General features: G+C 37.8%; 1 protein-coding gene across 6 annotated transcripts in view; it reads right to left on the bottom strand.

The window, feature by feature from the left end:
* Positions 1-16,760, bottom strand: part of Mam (neurogenic protein mastermind) — a 249,876-nt gene that overhangs the window by 10,441 nt on the left and 222,675 nt on the right. For all 6 annotated transcript variants that reach the window (XM_072004426.1, XM_072004437.1, XM_072004448.1 and 3 more), the window contains 4 exons: positions 9,504-9,842; positions 4,321-4,498; positions 1,632-1,937; positions 693-947 (listed from right to left, as the gene is read on the bottom strand). In XM_072004426.1, the coding sequence (XP_071860527.1) occupies positions 693-947; positions 1,632-1,937; positions 4,321-4,498; positions 9,504-9,842 (1,078 nt within the window). The remainder of the gene's footprint in view (positions 1-692; positions 948-1,631; positions 1,938-4,320; positions 4,499-9,503; positions 9,843-16,760) is intronic.

The following is a 16,760-nucleotide window of genomic DNA, read 5'->3' as shown; positions in this document are numbered from 1 at the left end:
ATTTTCGTATTAAGCACGAAAAAATGTAATTTTAGCTGTTTCCCGTATAAATCAATTTTAATAGCATCGCTGCGTGTGTTATGATACTATTATTAATTTTTAAAAATAATAAATATATCTTTGGTTTCGTTTTTATGATACAACAATTCCTTAAGATAATCTTGTATGTAAAAAGGGAGAACTTGAACTTTATTGACTGCTCTTGATCAATTACAATGGATACTTCATTAAGAAATAATAACATGAATAACTTAAATACGCATATAACAATCGTAAAACATGTTTCAATATCCTATTACTTTTCTAACAGAAACCCGATTTATCATACTAATATAACAAAAATAAAAACTTAACTGTTGAAAACATCGTTAACACGATTAATTATTTCGTTATACGTTTTGGTGGCGAACAAATCATCACATGACTATTATTTATTACTATTCTATTTAATATATCATACGAAACTGTAATCTTTCACGGTAAACACGCGTAATCGGAAGAAATCTATTTGAATAAATCATAAGTTTCATTGAATCAATCATAAAATTAACAGGTCACGAAAATTGATCAGAATCGACCATTTATAGGACGATTAATCACGTCGAAATCATTTTTCTTATTTAACGCAAGATCTCGTTCGATCAATATTCTCCGCGGTTTGGAATCAGGAATGGTCATCGTCCAAGACTCACCGGTTCCGGTAGTGCTGACAGAGTTGACTGATGAGGACTGCGACATTTGCATCTGCAGTGACATTTGATTATTACTCTGCTGCATGGCTAATGTTTGCTGCTGGTGTTGCTGCGACAGTAACTGCTGCATCTGAGTGCTGTTGGCCATACCGGAGCCAGCGATACCTCCACTCTGTGAGCGGATCAACTGTTGATGCTGTTGCATCTGTGCGGCGTTCATCTGCATTCCACCTGTGCCACCCATACCGAATCCACCTGGAAAATGAGGATAAGTGAAACGGTTTAACACGATTTACATTTCGTTGTGATAACTGGTGTTTACTGTCTACAGAAACGCAATGATTTAATTCATCATTTATCACGTATGAAGATGTAGCCTTAATGGTTTGACTCTTCGTGTTACAATATGAAGTGGATCATGAACTAACGTGACAAATGTACGTTACTGCAACCATACAGCTTAATTTTTTCATTGTAAAATATAGAACTACGAATGTAAGAATTGTACAAAATATCTTTTTGTTACAATGGATTAATTGATAGACACTAATACAAGACCAAATCTATTATTATCTTGCTATCTGCATTACGAGTAAAAGAATAATTTCCAATTTTCAAATTCCACATTCCTGTCTCTAGCAAAAATATAGGATTATAAAATCCCATTTCTACTACTCCACATTATAATATAAGATTTAATTAGAGACGTATATAACATCAATTCTTAATATTTATAATATCTCTTAATATTCTATTTTTTGCGAAGAAATTAATTCTTAAAACCGAAGATAGTTTTCAGAGTTATAGCTGTAACCGGTTAACCGAACAGAAAAGTTATTTGTTAATTCGATATCGTTGGAAACGGCGATTACTCGTACGAATCGCCTACTGCGCGCAGGATTACAAGCATGATAATGGATGTCCCAGGGAGACACTTACCTTGGTGACCTTGTTGGTTAAATTGCGATCGCAAAGCCTGCGCCTGAAAGCCTTGCTGCTGCATGAGAACGTGTCGCCACTCCTGCTGGGCGCCGCGGCCCGCGATACTATTTCCAAGGCCATCAGGCGGACCCACGCTAACGTTAGGCGGCCGTTGATTGTTAGTCCTAGGATATCCAAGACGCTGATGCATCTGATGCATTCCGCCGATGGCGGCCATACCGCCACCGCCCATGTACATGTTGCCACCGGCAGCGTGCAACGCCTGCTGCTGCTGCTGCGCAATTTGCGGCCTCATCATCGGACCTACGACAAAACAAGGACAAACGGATAGGTGATTGTTAGTGAACATTGCCATTTTTCAGGGTTTTTATGGAGCTTTGTAAAAGATTGTATAAAAATACGGCTAAGAATATATTAAGGTTTCTTCTTTAAGGTTTAGATGCATTTTCTTTCATGTTGATAGAGGAGATGAAATTTCAGACGTTAAGAATTTATTCTATTAGTAAATCGTCGCTTTCAAAGAAATTATATATGGCTTTCATTTACCTTTTTCTTTATAATGATACATATTATGTTTCTCAAAATAATTTAAACCTTGCCATTGAGAATTATGCCATTGTTGCTTAGTTGTAAATTTATTATTAAATAAATATATGTAAATTGGATCTGGCCGTTTTTTAAAATTAACAACAAGGCAGACAAATATAAAGAAACTCTACTAGAAAAAGGAAGGATATTTTTAAAGCTTCATCTTTCAAAACTTCCAGCACATTTGCCATCAATGATATATTTTCTATACAATTAAGTCGTAGAAAATCTTCGTCGTATCAAACAGGAAATCTCTTATCAAACCAGAAGAAGGATTTTTTTGTTACAAATTATATACGAAAATATCTTAGGTAAGATTTACGACGACCGAAACAGACGATTGAATCGCAGAGGATGGTGATCGATCGCGGGGAAGCGTTTCTTCATTCTGGCTAGCCAGATACGTAAAGAAGATACGTATTACGAAGGAAACGTAGAACCTTAATGCTCTGTGGATTTTCGTTTGGATAGAATCTTATGAAAGTAGCTCCGAGCAGATCGATAGAGGAGCCTCGTACGAGCTACGATGTATAAGAATATTTACGATCCCCTTTCCACCACCAATCCACCCTCTCCTGCTCCTACACCTACATCTCGTTCTCGTTCGTTCTTTCTAGCCTCGAGCGGATTCAGCAAGAGATCGGGCTCATTTCCCTCGAATACTTATTTAACTGATCGCGATGGTTAAAAAGTGTATAAACATTATTCAAATGAATGCTTGGCGTCCGGTCAAATATTTTTTCTCTATTATTCACAGTTTACTCTTTACGTCTTTACATCTGCTCATTTCGATTTACGTAGCTCTATGTAATCGGAATAGTCCAATAATCAAGACCGCTTACCAAAAAATATTTCCGAGAGAAATACATCTATTACGTTTTATTTAACTTTTAGTACAAAAACTGTGCATAATCCTGTCAAACGAGACAAGGTAACCCTTGTCTGAATTATGATAGGATTGTTTGAGAAACTTAATGGAAGAAGTAGTATAAGTGTATCGACATAATATCCATATAGAGAACATACAAATCTTCTGAAGTACGTGTAGTGATGTGTTTTAATGTTTAGAAATATACAAACAAGTTTAGCTACAATTTCGTTGAATTACAAATTTTACCACATATATTCTTCTTCTTCTGAACTTCTCATTTAAGACTCGAATTTTAAATATTGTTTTGTAAGGATAGCGAACAAGAGTGAACGAAATGGAGAAATGCATCTTTAACTAGGTTTCGAAGAAAGGTCTGATGGTTGTAATCTTTTCCTCGAGTACAGTTCTTTTATCTATGTTTTCAGAATCTCGTAGTTCTACAATTTTCATTACACGGTATAGTTTGTATATTTCTGTAATTCCCATAATTTTGTAATTTTCGTTATTCCGTAGTGTTCGTAAATAATGTAGCAGAGATAATAAATCACAAAGATTCGAGAACAGAAGAACGGGGAAATCAAAACTGCTGTACAGTGGTTGAACGCGTCGTTTCGACGAAAGACGGAGGAATCGATAGCAGCACCCAGCTTCTCATTACCCTAAGTGCCTTCCAACTCCGACCAGTGCATATGAAAGTGACGTAACCGTCGCCACTGTCAGCGTAAAAAGCGAAACAGAGGATTGGATCGTGCCGACGTGGTTGATTTCCACTTTTACAAACGCATACATATTTGCTCCCTCGTTTTCGTACACGAGTATACAAGATCGACGAGCTTGAAAATGTATGTGTTACTTTTTCTTTCATCTTTTCCCCTGTTTATTTCTTTAAAGTGTACTCGTATTTAAAATTAAATCCCTGATCCAACAAATAACGAAATTATACACCAAATAATATAAAAATAAGCAAAATTAGACAGTAACACATTTTAACTGTAGAGCTTTGAAAGATTAAGAAACGAATTATACTAAACTTATCTTTTTCATTTCATTAATTACATAATTAAACTGTGCATAGTGGAGAAGTACACAATTATCCTTAATAATTAACTTAATCGGTATAAACGAAACATAGAAACAACACTGACATACATATATGTATGAAGGAATTCTAGTTAGCCAAACGAAGAGTCATACATTCATTAGTCGTGGACAGTACGATGTACTCACCTGAAGGTGGCATAGGTTGTTGTGTAACCCTACGCATAGGCCCGGTATTGGGAAACCTAGGCTGCTGACCCATACCGATACTGGCGTGCATCATTTGGGCCTGAGCCGCCGCTTTGTATTCGGGAGGCGGTGGTCTCACGCCACCCATTCCTCCGGCCATGTGCTGTTGTTGCATCACCTGAAAGAACAAGTAAATAATGGATTTCAATTACATGAAATTACGTGCCTCGGATACTTTGACTTCGCGATTCGAAGCCCAGTGCGTACAACACTACTGTTGTATTAGGTTGTCCGAAAAGTTTCTTTCGTTTCGTAAGGTGATAATAGATGAACAAGAATTTCTGTTTTATATTATTTTATTGAATTAGGTATGATCCGTTTCGTTATATTTCCATTATTACGTTCGTGTATAATTCAATAAACAAATATAAAACAAAAAACATTGTGCGTTTATTATTTCCTTATAAAACGAAAGAAACAACGAACAACTGTACCATTGAACTACTAATAATATGCTACTATTTGTGTATAACTAAATTTACTCAAATACCACTCTGGCCCAATAAAAAAATATTGTAATATATCTTTTCATTCGAACTTGAAGTTCTGCTAAAAACACCTGCTAGCTGCTGCGGTAACGTCATAAATGCGCGATACTAAAACGGAATCGCGGATGAAGAACACGATATAAGGTTCGACTGACGAGTCTTGAACAGCGATAAGGTACGAGTTAGAAAGCCAACCGACGGATTCCACGGGGAATAATTGCAACTCAGCTCACGGTACGCATCGATGACTCGTTAGGAGTCGCATTGTCGTCGAACTGGTGAGCACGGAAGTTCCGAGCATCGGTGTCGTTGCACAAGACCCCTTGGATTGCATTTCCACTTCCTGGTGTTACGCGGCCGTCGACGAAAGTCCGCGTATACGATGACGACAATGAAGACGGAAAGGCAACCAGAAACAGTAGCCGCATGTTTTCCTCATTACCAAACGAGATACGCATTCACCATGTTTCTTCACCATTTTTTCTGCATCTTTCTTCCTAAATCTTCTACGGTTTTTTCTACACCCTTCTGTATTTTTTCTGACACATAGTGGGTTACACAATTGTTTGTACTACTTTAATACTACTTTTATTACGTAGGTAAAATATTTAGCACAATTTTTTGTTTGCCACTTGTGAATTTTTATTTTTTGGTAATATTCATATGGATATAATATTATGGAACAAAATTGTATTTTCTCAATTTCACAAGATATCTGTACATTAAATGTAAGACCTGGAACCAATCATGAACTTATATTAAGAGAATCTTTTATTTAACTGCGATTAAACTTCTTAACTTGCCCTGTTTTGTTACATTTTTTTAGAACATGCATATAAATCTTAAATAACGTAGTTATCACGTGATTGGTGCACTGTTCCAAACTTTCTATCTACGTATAAAAATTTGAACGTGTAAAATCGGAGCACTCTCGCCAGCAAACATAAGTATTTTTTCCGTTGTTGAACGTGCAACAACCAACGATTAAACGAGCACCGCCCTGTTGCTCTCACAACGAGCTTCTGGTGAACGGAGGAAGCGCTCTTAAAATCAGCATGTAGCAATTTCACGCGCGTTCTTCCACTGATTCGTAGTTGAGAAGAAGGAAATGAATGGTTCTCTACAGATTAACTCTTGACTGGATCACTTAAAATTATTAGTTTGTTTAACAATCTGCTTTAATATTTGTAATTTTGGCGACGTAAGTAATTTTGATATAAGGGAGACTATCCAAGAAAATAAAAACGAACATAGTTTAAAAATAGAGAAAATAATTATAATAATATAATTTAAAATCGATACAATATCTAAATTAATCCCAATTCCTAAAGAAAGAGAAGAAAAGATATTCGTCGATACTATATCATACCAATCGATATAATCGATTATCAATCGTTAAAAAATCTGATTTAAGAGAACCGCATATTACAGATCGATCATTTCGCCGAAGAATCAACAAATCTTCGTTATTCTTCGAAAATCGAGGAAACTTCGCCGACGTTCTCACGGCAATTAGGGACGCGATTGCACTTCACGGTAGCTCAATTACATAGAAAGTGACCCAGAGCTCGACCCATGCAATCTTGAAAAATCTTCCTTCATTTTGTAACACGATTCCAAGCGATTCTACCTAACATCAAGAACAAGCAATTATCAAACGATCTGGTGTTTAACTCTTCAACCTGTACAGCCTACGTTTGTTTTATTCTATTATAACGAACGTACGAAAAACAAAAAAAAAAAGAAAAAGGAAGAAAACGTGATCGAAGCAAATATAGAGAAAGAAGAAAAGAAAGATCCGCACTGATGAAGAATGACTAACCAATTGCGTGAGACCTACAATTAGTAATTGGAGCACGATCAGAGAGTTGCCTTCGATACTCTAACATCGTTAAAGTAATGCTTGGTATTACAACTGAGTCATTCGTTAATAAATCGTGCAGCGTGTCCGCAAGCGGGAACGTGACCGCGCCGCAGAGAACCCGTTACGATTTATAAATCGTTAATAATTTTACTTTGCTCATCGAACAGCTTTCGATTTTCTTCCAGTAGGTTTTTCTTGAAAGGATGTTGATAAATTATCGTGATTCGTTATTTCTTGATATTTACGTTCTTCTAGATTTATTCTCGATAGGTTTGGAATAAACAGAATTATTAATATACTTTGACAAATAAATCACACATGAGATATGTTTTTTAAACATTTGTTACGTTAACTGTCATACGAATTTTTATATAATTTGTTCTGAGAACCGCAATAGATTGAGATATGCTATACCATGATATTTAATCTTTGCAAAATATTATGTTGTATTTGGACACTTTCTTTCGACGATATTATTTAAGTCTTTGTCGAAATTTACCTTATTTTGATCGTTCTAACAGGTCTAGTAAAACGTGGCTGATCGATGACCACGATAGTTGTCGACGTATTAGGCACACATTTTATGAACATTCCTGTTGAAGGAATATCGAATAACGTTCGTGTTATAGAATTAGATCGGCAGGTGATAGGGTGAATTTATGCAAATGTGATTTCGATGACTCGACGTGTAATTTGATATTCAATGTTTTAGCAATTTTTCAATAGCCGAGCGAAGGAGCAAGTGTTCGAGGGGATAATTCGTGGAAGAAGACGATTCAGTGACAGTAATTGAGCTCGTGGACACAGTTTCTTCCGATGCAAATTGGAAATGCATAAAAGATGAAGAACACGGCGCTGGACAAGATGTAAATGACTGCATGCAAATGTTGTCTGATTGCAAAGTTGCCGGCGTTACATTATACCTTGAGTAACTAGAACAACAGGCTCGATACAGGCGCACGTCTTTCGTCTCGTCTTTTTCTGTTTTCCTTTTCCTCTTTTGTTCGTGTCGGTACAAAGAACAATATGGACCGATAAACTCTACAAGTTCTAAATGGCTTTAATGCGACGTAATTCGTAAAGATGTAAAACTAACGCGTTCACCTGCAATTTAAAACTCTAATGAGCTGAATACACACGCCGATATGTATAAGTGCTGTTTATGGAATGAAAAGCAGAGAAGACCAAATTTGCATACGTAACGTCGTAATATCTTCACGACGGTCACTTTTTCATCGCTTATTAGCAATTCACCGTGTTTATTGTCGTCACAGTGTTTGTTAGTGCGTGTTTTTTTTATTATTTGTTATGCGACAGAAAGAAGTACTTAAACTGGATAATATAATTTTATCAAAATTCAAACATTGGATATAACAACTTCGTTTTTGTGATTTTTTATATTAATTTTTATCCTCATAATTGACAATTAAAACTGTAGATAATGATACAATATGAAACATACGAAAAAACAAATTAAAGTCCATCTTAGAATATTTTCTGAAGTCGTAAATATCGTCGTGTCTGATACATAAGAAGTCTAACAACGAAGGCAACCATATTGGAGCAATAACAAAGTATTACAAAGTATTAAAATTATGGACTTTTATTAAAAGATTAAAAAATTCATACGTTATTCTCTTTATCTAAATTAATTTCCATTTGTTAGACAATATTTTTCATGCTGTTAGATTTTTTACAACGTAAGAATTGTAAGAATTTTAAAAATTTCGTATATTCACAAAATAAACCATAACACGAAGTCACAGTCAATTGCATATGAATAATAGCACATAGTAAAATAAACATTTAATTTAGCAACGAAAATACATAAATAACAGGAACAAAAAATGGTGAATAACAAACCGCAATAATTTCACTCGATCGAACGCCTTCAAGCATGGCAAACCGCATTCGTAAACATCGTAAAAAAGGCAAGATCTTGTTTAGTCGCGATAACACCAGACATTACGTTCTCTCCAGGAAGTGCACGCGAACTCAGATTTCCCGGTTACAGAAAAAGTTTCCATTCATTGTTCAGCGGCTTCCAAGACGCTTGTCCTATTTGCGTCGTTTCTTTCAACGCGATGGAACCGAGAAGTTGCAAAGGAGCCGCGATACCTGTTGCTCGCCATCGCCGGATACCAACTTAATGTTTCGAATAACGCGCGTCGCGACGACTCCGCGAATCCTCAATTTCTTTCTATTCTATTCGCAGAATTTGAAAAAAATTTCACTTCTCTCAAGATTCTTAACATTTTTAAATGTTAAGTATTTTGTAAAGGCTACTTTCCCTCGCTACTATAGCTATCGTAATCTCTACTATCACTTTATCCGTTGAATTAATTATTACAAAACCTAATTCTCCGGCGAACCCCTCTGTTATCTCCCCGATCAAAATTTAATAACTAATTACAATCTTACAAATTTTCCTTCGCATAATCACGATTATTTGCAATCGCGATGAGAGTATAAAATACCGCGACGTTCCTCGCAACCTCCAACCAACCTTATTCCAAGAACAACACCCCTATTCCTTTATCGAAATTAAAATTCCCCCGATCAACCGCAGATTAAACCAAACCCATCACGAATCAAGTTTCCTCACCCCTTTACTCGCGAAACACCATTTCTATTACCATAGATAAACATCGCTCGCGGTACCATTAGGTAATTAAACCATAAACCAGTCCCCTGGCTCACACCCTCGTGGCTCGGGTACACGACAAGACATTCTAGAAAACTTTCGATCGATTATGGAATAAGACACGTACCTGCTGAGCGCGCATCAGCTGCTGCTGCTGAAGAATCTTCGCGTGTTGATGTTGATCCACTTGATTCGGGGGCACTTGCTGGGGATGGTTGCGTGCAGCTGCAGCCCCAGCGGGTTGGGAAACGCCACCCGCGGCTGCAGCCGCAGCTCTCTGTCTCAGACTTTGCTGCGTGAAGTTGATCGTTTGAGACTGAGAAACCGAACAATACGTGTCCGTCTGCCCGGCCGGTCCTGACTGACTTTGGTTCTGTTGCTGATTGAAATACATGCCCTGTTGCGCCGCCACTGATACGCCTGGCTTCAGGTCGCCTGTTAGCTGCATATGCTGACCCGCGGACACCTAGAAACAAAAGATTCCATAATTAGTAATGTTCTGATTTGATTGGAAGATACTTGTATTTTCGTCCAGTCGCGGGGAGACAGTCGCGTTATAGCGCGTCAACGGGAGTCGTAAATTCCCGTTACGATTATACGAATCCACACCACGAACAGGACGATCCCCTTATTTCTTGTGGGAGAATAAGGGGTGATTGGGTTGGAATATAACTGGACTTCACAGTTATATTATATATGTATTTATTTATACTGGATTACACTACTAGATGTGAACAGACCGTGTTTGGAAAGCGTGTTGATGAACCCGAAGGTTGCTAGACGTGGTAGTTAGAGAGGCAAGAACTATGACTGATATGGTAGAACTTGAAGTTGACTGTCCGAGGACTAGTAGAACAGTGGACTTGACTGTCCAAGGGATCTTAGAGCAATGGACTTGACTGTCTGAGGGCTAGTAGAACAGTGATTGACCCGTCTCGTACTATTTAGGAAGAAAGCTCGTCGTGGGTGTATCCTTGATGAACTAAGAACGCGGATTCGTAGTTCACACTTTTCGGTAGAAAAGTGAGGGTAACGATCCGCAATGCCCATTGGGTATTCCCAATGTTAATGAATTAAATACGAGGGCACAGTCCTCGGCAAATATGAATCACGTTTGTTTCTGTCCTTGGGAAAAACCTACTACCTCGCTGGGCAAACCTTCGCTTTCTCCGTAATGAGTACGAGCGTGCAATAAACCTAAGGACCCATTTAAGGGACCACTCATAAACCGATAATGTGCAAAGGATGCAATGTTATTGTTAACAGATGTGGGCTATGGTGGTTCCTTGGGTTTATTGCAGGTCAGTGTTACGATGTGCAGGCCCCGGCGGCCTGACCATGAGGGACGTCGCAGGTACCGACTCACGCGACGTAACAATACTGATTGATATTAAACAGTAAATTATTTCGTATTTCAACTTAAGTATGTGAGAATATTTTCTTTTATGAAAATTTGGTAATTGGTAATATATGTATATTCTGAGGTTTAAGTAAACGGTATTGATATATAAGTGAAATAGCAAATTGTTTCATCCGTCAGCTTGGATTTGTGCAAATACTATTTTAGAAAGATTTCATAATCAATCACATTCTAGTTTGACTAAAAATATTGGTATCAAATTATTATTCACTCGGGTCTATGCAAATAGACATTTATATTGTTACGAAGTTTAGGAAGAAACACTGTGTCTTAAGTAATAAAACAATCCGAATCGTAAATGTAGAAAATATTTAAATTTCCCTCTCGGTGCAACAGATTTGCTTCTTCAAACAAAAAATCGTAAAATTCTGGTAAAGTTATTTACCATACCGTTATGAATTCTGAAATTCTACATTCTTCCAACATACTGCGTTACCAAATTTATTGCCACTAATTTGCCTTCTAACTCTACTGTAATACTCACTTACGAAATATACCCTAATTCTATCGAAGTATCTCAATCGTTTTTTAATCCTTTTACCACGAAAAAACGGTTACAAAGGGTTCTACAAAGGCGAATTTTATTGCATTTCGATTGTTCCCGGACGGTAGTGATCGCGTACGCGTTCGGTATGATTTGGCGCTAAAGGTATGATCCACGGTCGAACGTAGATCAGATCGACCCGGTGCTTTTCATCCAGAGCTACAGAGGCGAACAACGGATCGCCACAGGCGGGCTGGAATTTGGTTTCTAGCAAAAAAGCGGTGGACAAGTGGCGACTATTGTCCTGTCGTCGCTCGTTGCCCGGTCAATGATACAAAATGGCTACCGTTCTTCAATATCTCATCCACCGGCTGGCGAAGGGAAAAAGGACGGAGAGGGAAGTAGAAGGCACGAGCGTAGTTCCTTGTATGGCTTCGATGACTTTTGACCCCGACAATCGAGTCGTGGTAATCTAGTCCGACTTTAAACCTCCCTTAATTTTTTGTTTTGTGCCATCCAATGGACATCGTACGCTTAATTGTAATCCTCTAACGAAACTATCGTTTTGGGAAATTATTTAATTATTTAAATTATTTAATACTTCTATAACTCGAAGAATAAGTCTCGACCAACATTTTTGCATGTTGATTTTGGCGTTTGTTTCCATGTTTAACAGCAATCTTCCTGCCTCCACGTGTTTCTTAATAACTTATATTTGAGGTTTAAATGTTTGCCAACTGGACTTGACATTTTAATTCATTCGATTTTTCTTTTCGATAATCCAAAGATACTGCACGCGCAGTAAGGACGTATGGAAATAAATAATAATCTCAAACATGAAAGCAACGTGTATGTACCGATAAATAATTCTTGTTCTATGGTACGTGTATCTGTGTGCATTATACGCTGTATCCTACATTATTCCAAGTTACCAAGATGAACGAATCGAAATTAGAATCAGATTATCAAACGACCATCATATCCTGCGAATTAAATTCGTTCTTTGTGAATTTCTAACGCGAAGCATCGCATAATGAGAACACACGGCGTTCCTCTTTGGCCTCGGGCCACTTATTGGCTGTCTCCACCAATCCTTTGTTCGTACGCACCATATGGAAATTGCTCCGATCCGGTACCTCGTCAGTACTTTATTACAGCGAACGACTTATGACCGACGTACCTAAGTGTCACAAGGTCTTGGGCGCGTGCACCGGCCACGCATAATCGAGCCAAGCCTCAATCGTCTTCTATATATATTAAATTTTCAATTCTACGAGCTTCTAAATATATCTTATACGATGGAATATCGGAACACGCCTTCTTCAACGCCTTCGTATCACTCTTTTCTTCTTCTCTTTTCTTCTCTTGCTTATACGCAATCCACGCACATGATCAACTATTACAAAAGTACAAAAAGGTTTTCATTTTAATTTTTCTAGTAAATCTTGCATCCCGTTCTAAAATGATTGGATATATCAACATGCAATCAGTTTCAATATTGGATCGTTCGCGATTGTTGAAAGTGGAATCACCTATGAGAGATAAGATGCGTTTCCTTGGTCCCGTCGGTATCTTGAAAACTATAATCATTGTATGGAACAAACAAAAGAGCATAGTCTTCGATACTGATACACAATTATCTCATATGATTGCTATATAATGAACAGGCGATTTTTAGGAGTTGTGATAACATAGTAATTTACGATGAATACGCCGACTAGATCGACTTATACGCAATTATTATTATCACATATTGTTCTTGAAAAGAACGTTTGTTAAATATTCCTTAGGCTTCCGAAGTAGAACATTTCACTTCGGTTCCAAAATTTCGAGTTAGTTTTAAATTAAATAAATACAGCTTCTTAGCGTAATTTCATTCTAGGAAAATCAACGCTTAAAAACCGTGACATTAGAAACGGCAAAAGCTCTTTCAAAATCCTTCTAAACACACGCAACGAATACCGCGTATTTTAGTAATTCAGTCTGCAGAGGGTAAAATATTTGAATATCAAAAGATGGTCGATTATTCTAGAGAATTTCTGCATGGTCACGCGTCCATTTCACCGAGACAGCGACGCACCCTTTTGCGCGGACCATGCCGCGAATAATCTTCATTACGGTAATTAGAGACTCGACGGTTGCGGACCTCCTGTTTCGACGCCACTCGTTCTACTGCTGGTAACTACCATTATGTCAGGTGCTGCGGAAAGTAAATAATTCTCTCCCGTGGAGTTTGTCTGACTGAGCGTAGTTGTTTTGCTTTTTTATGTTGTATCAGGCAATTTTTGTCATTAAAACCCTTAGCATGTCTGAAGAAAAAGTTAAAAGATTTGTAGAGGACTGGTGGAGGATCGGTAGTTAGACTAACGAGAACTTGCTGTTGCAACCCGTCAAATATATTTAAATTATATAAATAAATATAAATATAAATAATGTCATTGAGACACTCGTACAAACGTATTCGCTAAGACAGTGTATAATTGCTGATTAGATCGCTGATAGATACTCGATAAAAACTCGTAGACAACACATTTAACTCTAGATAACTGATTTGCTTGCGATCGTGTCCGTTTATTTGTACTGGTCGAGGGAGAGCCGGAAAATTCAAATTCGACTTCGTTCGACGGTTGCACATTACAGCGACATTGTTTTGCCCGGAGTTTATTAATACATTACGTGTATCCTAACAATCTTGATACTCCGAAGCAAAACAACAATATGATTTGAATTGTCCTCTAACTCATGTGCCGCTACAGATTCAAGGTTCAAGCTTATCCGGGGGAGTGCTTTTGGATTCATTTTGCATTCCTAAAATCTAGAAAAAAATTTCTTACTAAATATTATAACCAGCCCTATCTTGAATATTTTATATATTCTTGCACATTAAAATCTGTGCGTTTCTGCATCCTTTCTCCCACAAATTTATAAAGATCCGCAGTACTCATAAATCTGACCTAACCGCTTTCCATTCCCCCGTTGCCAACCAATCTCCTTGCAACAATTATTAATCCAAATTTCTCTTTTCAACCTCCGTAATCCTTAATTCCTTTCGCATAACGGCAAGAAAAAGCCAGTAGTACAAGGGTAAATTGCAGGAGACCATCACGTAATCCGCATCGTCTCACGAAAACGAGCAACCGTGTAAGATGGGAGGGGGCGGAAACACCGTAGGCTTTTAGTTATGAGGCTGTAGGAGAAAGCTCGTACCTTGGTCGGGTCGCGCATAATTAGCCTAAATCACGACGGGATGTCCCGGTGGGAGCTGCTGGCCGCGACATCTGCATAGCACGTGTCTTGTTATCCGCTGCTTACAGAGAAGGAGTTTTGGTGAAACTGCTGGAGCTTCCGCGGACAAGGACGAGCTCTGAACCGACCATTCAGTCGGGAATACTAATATGGAGAATGGGTCTGGGACAAGAGACGCCTTCTACGGGCCATAGGACACTTTAACGCTGCTTTGGCCTAATCGAGATTCAGACACGGTTGATGGTCGCTTCGTTCCTCTGGTTATTGTTGTTTGTGTGAGAATAAAGGCTTAAACGCGTTCACAGCGAGTCATGATCGCCAGTCAAACTGCGTGGATTAGTTCCTTCGCGGGATTGCACCGTCAACGTTTAACCAAAATGAGGCAAATCTTGTGATTCGCGTGTCCTGGATATTGTATATCACGTCAATCTAAACTGGTTTCAGCGAATGGTAAATTGATATCGCGATTCTTGACGAACGGATTTTCTTATACGAAAAGAAGAATCCTGCGCATTTTTGCATTATTCAATTTTACAGAATAACATTACCAGGATTAATGGATCTTGTAACGTAATAGATGTTTGAGTGTTCAGTGTGAATTGTCGAATTTTTATTCTAATATCTGTTATGGTAAATCCATTTCTTTCGTGGTAAAATGTGTATGGTAATTGATTTCTAGATGTGATCTCTCTCTATGTACTTGTAGCTCACATTTTTTAGAGAAATTGTTCAAAATGTTTCATTTTAAGCATTTCAAAATTCCTTCAGATCTTCTAGCATTACATGTACCATTACGGACCACATTTTATTTCATCCATAGTTTATTGTACATAATATTTTTCGAAAACTTCTTGTTCTATCGAAGAATAAAAGAATTCAAAGCTTTTTGTCACAGAGAATAAACCATTACTGCCAGCAACACATTAACGTTCTCAGTTTTGACATATAAAATAGCCTCCTTTTTTCACGAACGTGTCATAAAGTTTCCAATGGAAATCCTCGCGTGTGGGATTCTGTACCACCGGATGAAATACAGTGTTCGATGCATTCACCAGTGGAAGTAAATCGAGAGAGATCGAAAGAGAGTTTAATGGTGTTGAAACAGGCTGATGAATGTAGCGTGAAATTGATGAGATGAAGTAGTGATGAGGAAGGTTTGATTTAGAATGCTTGATTGGTGGGGATATTTAGTTGCTGACGAAATAATTAGTTTGAATAATTGGGGGAGAAAGATAATTGAAAGATTGATCTGAATTAGGTCTATAGAAAGGAAGTGTTTATTTTCTTAACTCTCTATGGTACGTTTAATGGAACAAAAAGAAAAAGAGTTTACTAAAAAAAAAAAAACAAGAAACCTACAAAAAGCCAAAATTTCATAGAGAAATTCTTTAACTAATGTAATTTTAATTTATGAATGTAAATTTAATTTATCATTTTCTCCGCTTATCTTGTTTTTAAAAAAAAAGTGCATTTGTACTACTTTCTCATTAACAATAAATTCTACAAATAATAAATCATACTACTTTGCTGCAGGTATCGTAACAATAAGAATTAACTTCCAACTTAATATATCCCTATAAAAAAAAACCCAAAACTCAAAAGTAAGGAAAATCAACACATTCTTCGTTCGAGCCCTACAATCAAAATCCTATCAACCCTTTTTCCCTTCCATTCTCCTCCATCTTTTTCAACCTTCTCTGAAAATTTCTCGCGTGCTCCCATTTTCTCCATCATAATATTCCTCGATCGGGCATTATCCTTTTCTTTTTTTTTTTTTTTTTCATGTACGTGGGTGAAACGCGGACAGTATACGGGAGCGAGAATATTCACGCGCGAACGAGCATGTAGAGAACACGAACAAAAAGAGGGAACACTTTCCGAGATTTTCGCGGATCGAGTATATTTCCAGGGTATTTCCAATCGCGAACGCTGTGCAATCGAGCATCGTTAATGACGAACGGCAGCCATTAACGATCGACGCGTGTTCCTCGAACGATTCTGTACTTCGTGCATACCTTCACGTGAACACAGAGGCTTATCGATCGATGACTCGTGTCCGGGCGCAGCCATAAGCGCGGTTGCACCCGTTGCACCCGTGATACGCGTGTGTTTCGCATAATCGCCATCTTTGCTATTATGTGGCTTGTGTGCAGGAGGGTCAATTGGCGAACACGAGGCAGACAGGTTGACAAACTTGTTACGGATGATATTTGGCCGCAGGTATTGCAGGTATT

The sequence above is a fragment of the Bombus fervidus genome, chromosome 1 (genome assembly GCF_041682495.2).
Source record: "Bombus fervidus isolate BK054 chromosome 1, iyBomFerv1, whole genome shotgun sequence".
Classification (NCBI taxonomy): Eukaryota; Metazoa; Arthropoda; class Insecta; order Hymenoptera; family Apidae; genus Bombus; species Bombus fervidus.
This window is presented reverse-complemented; position numbering and strand designations above follow the sequence as displayed.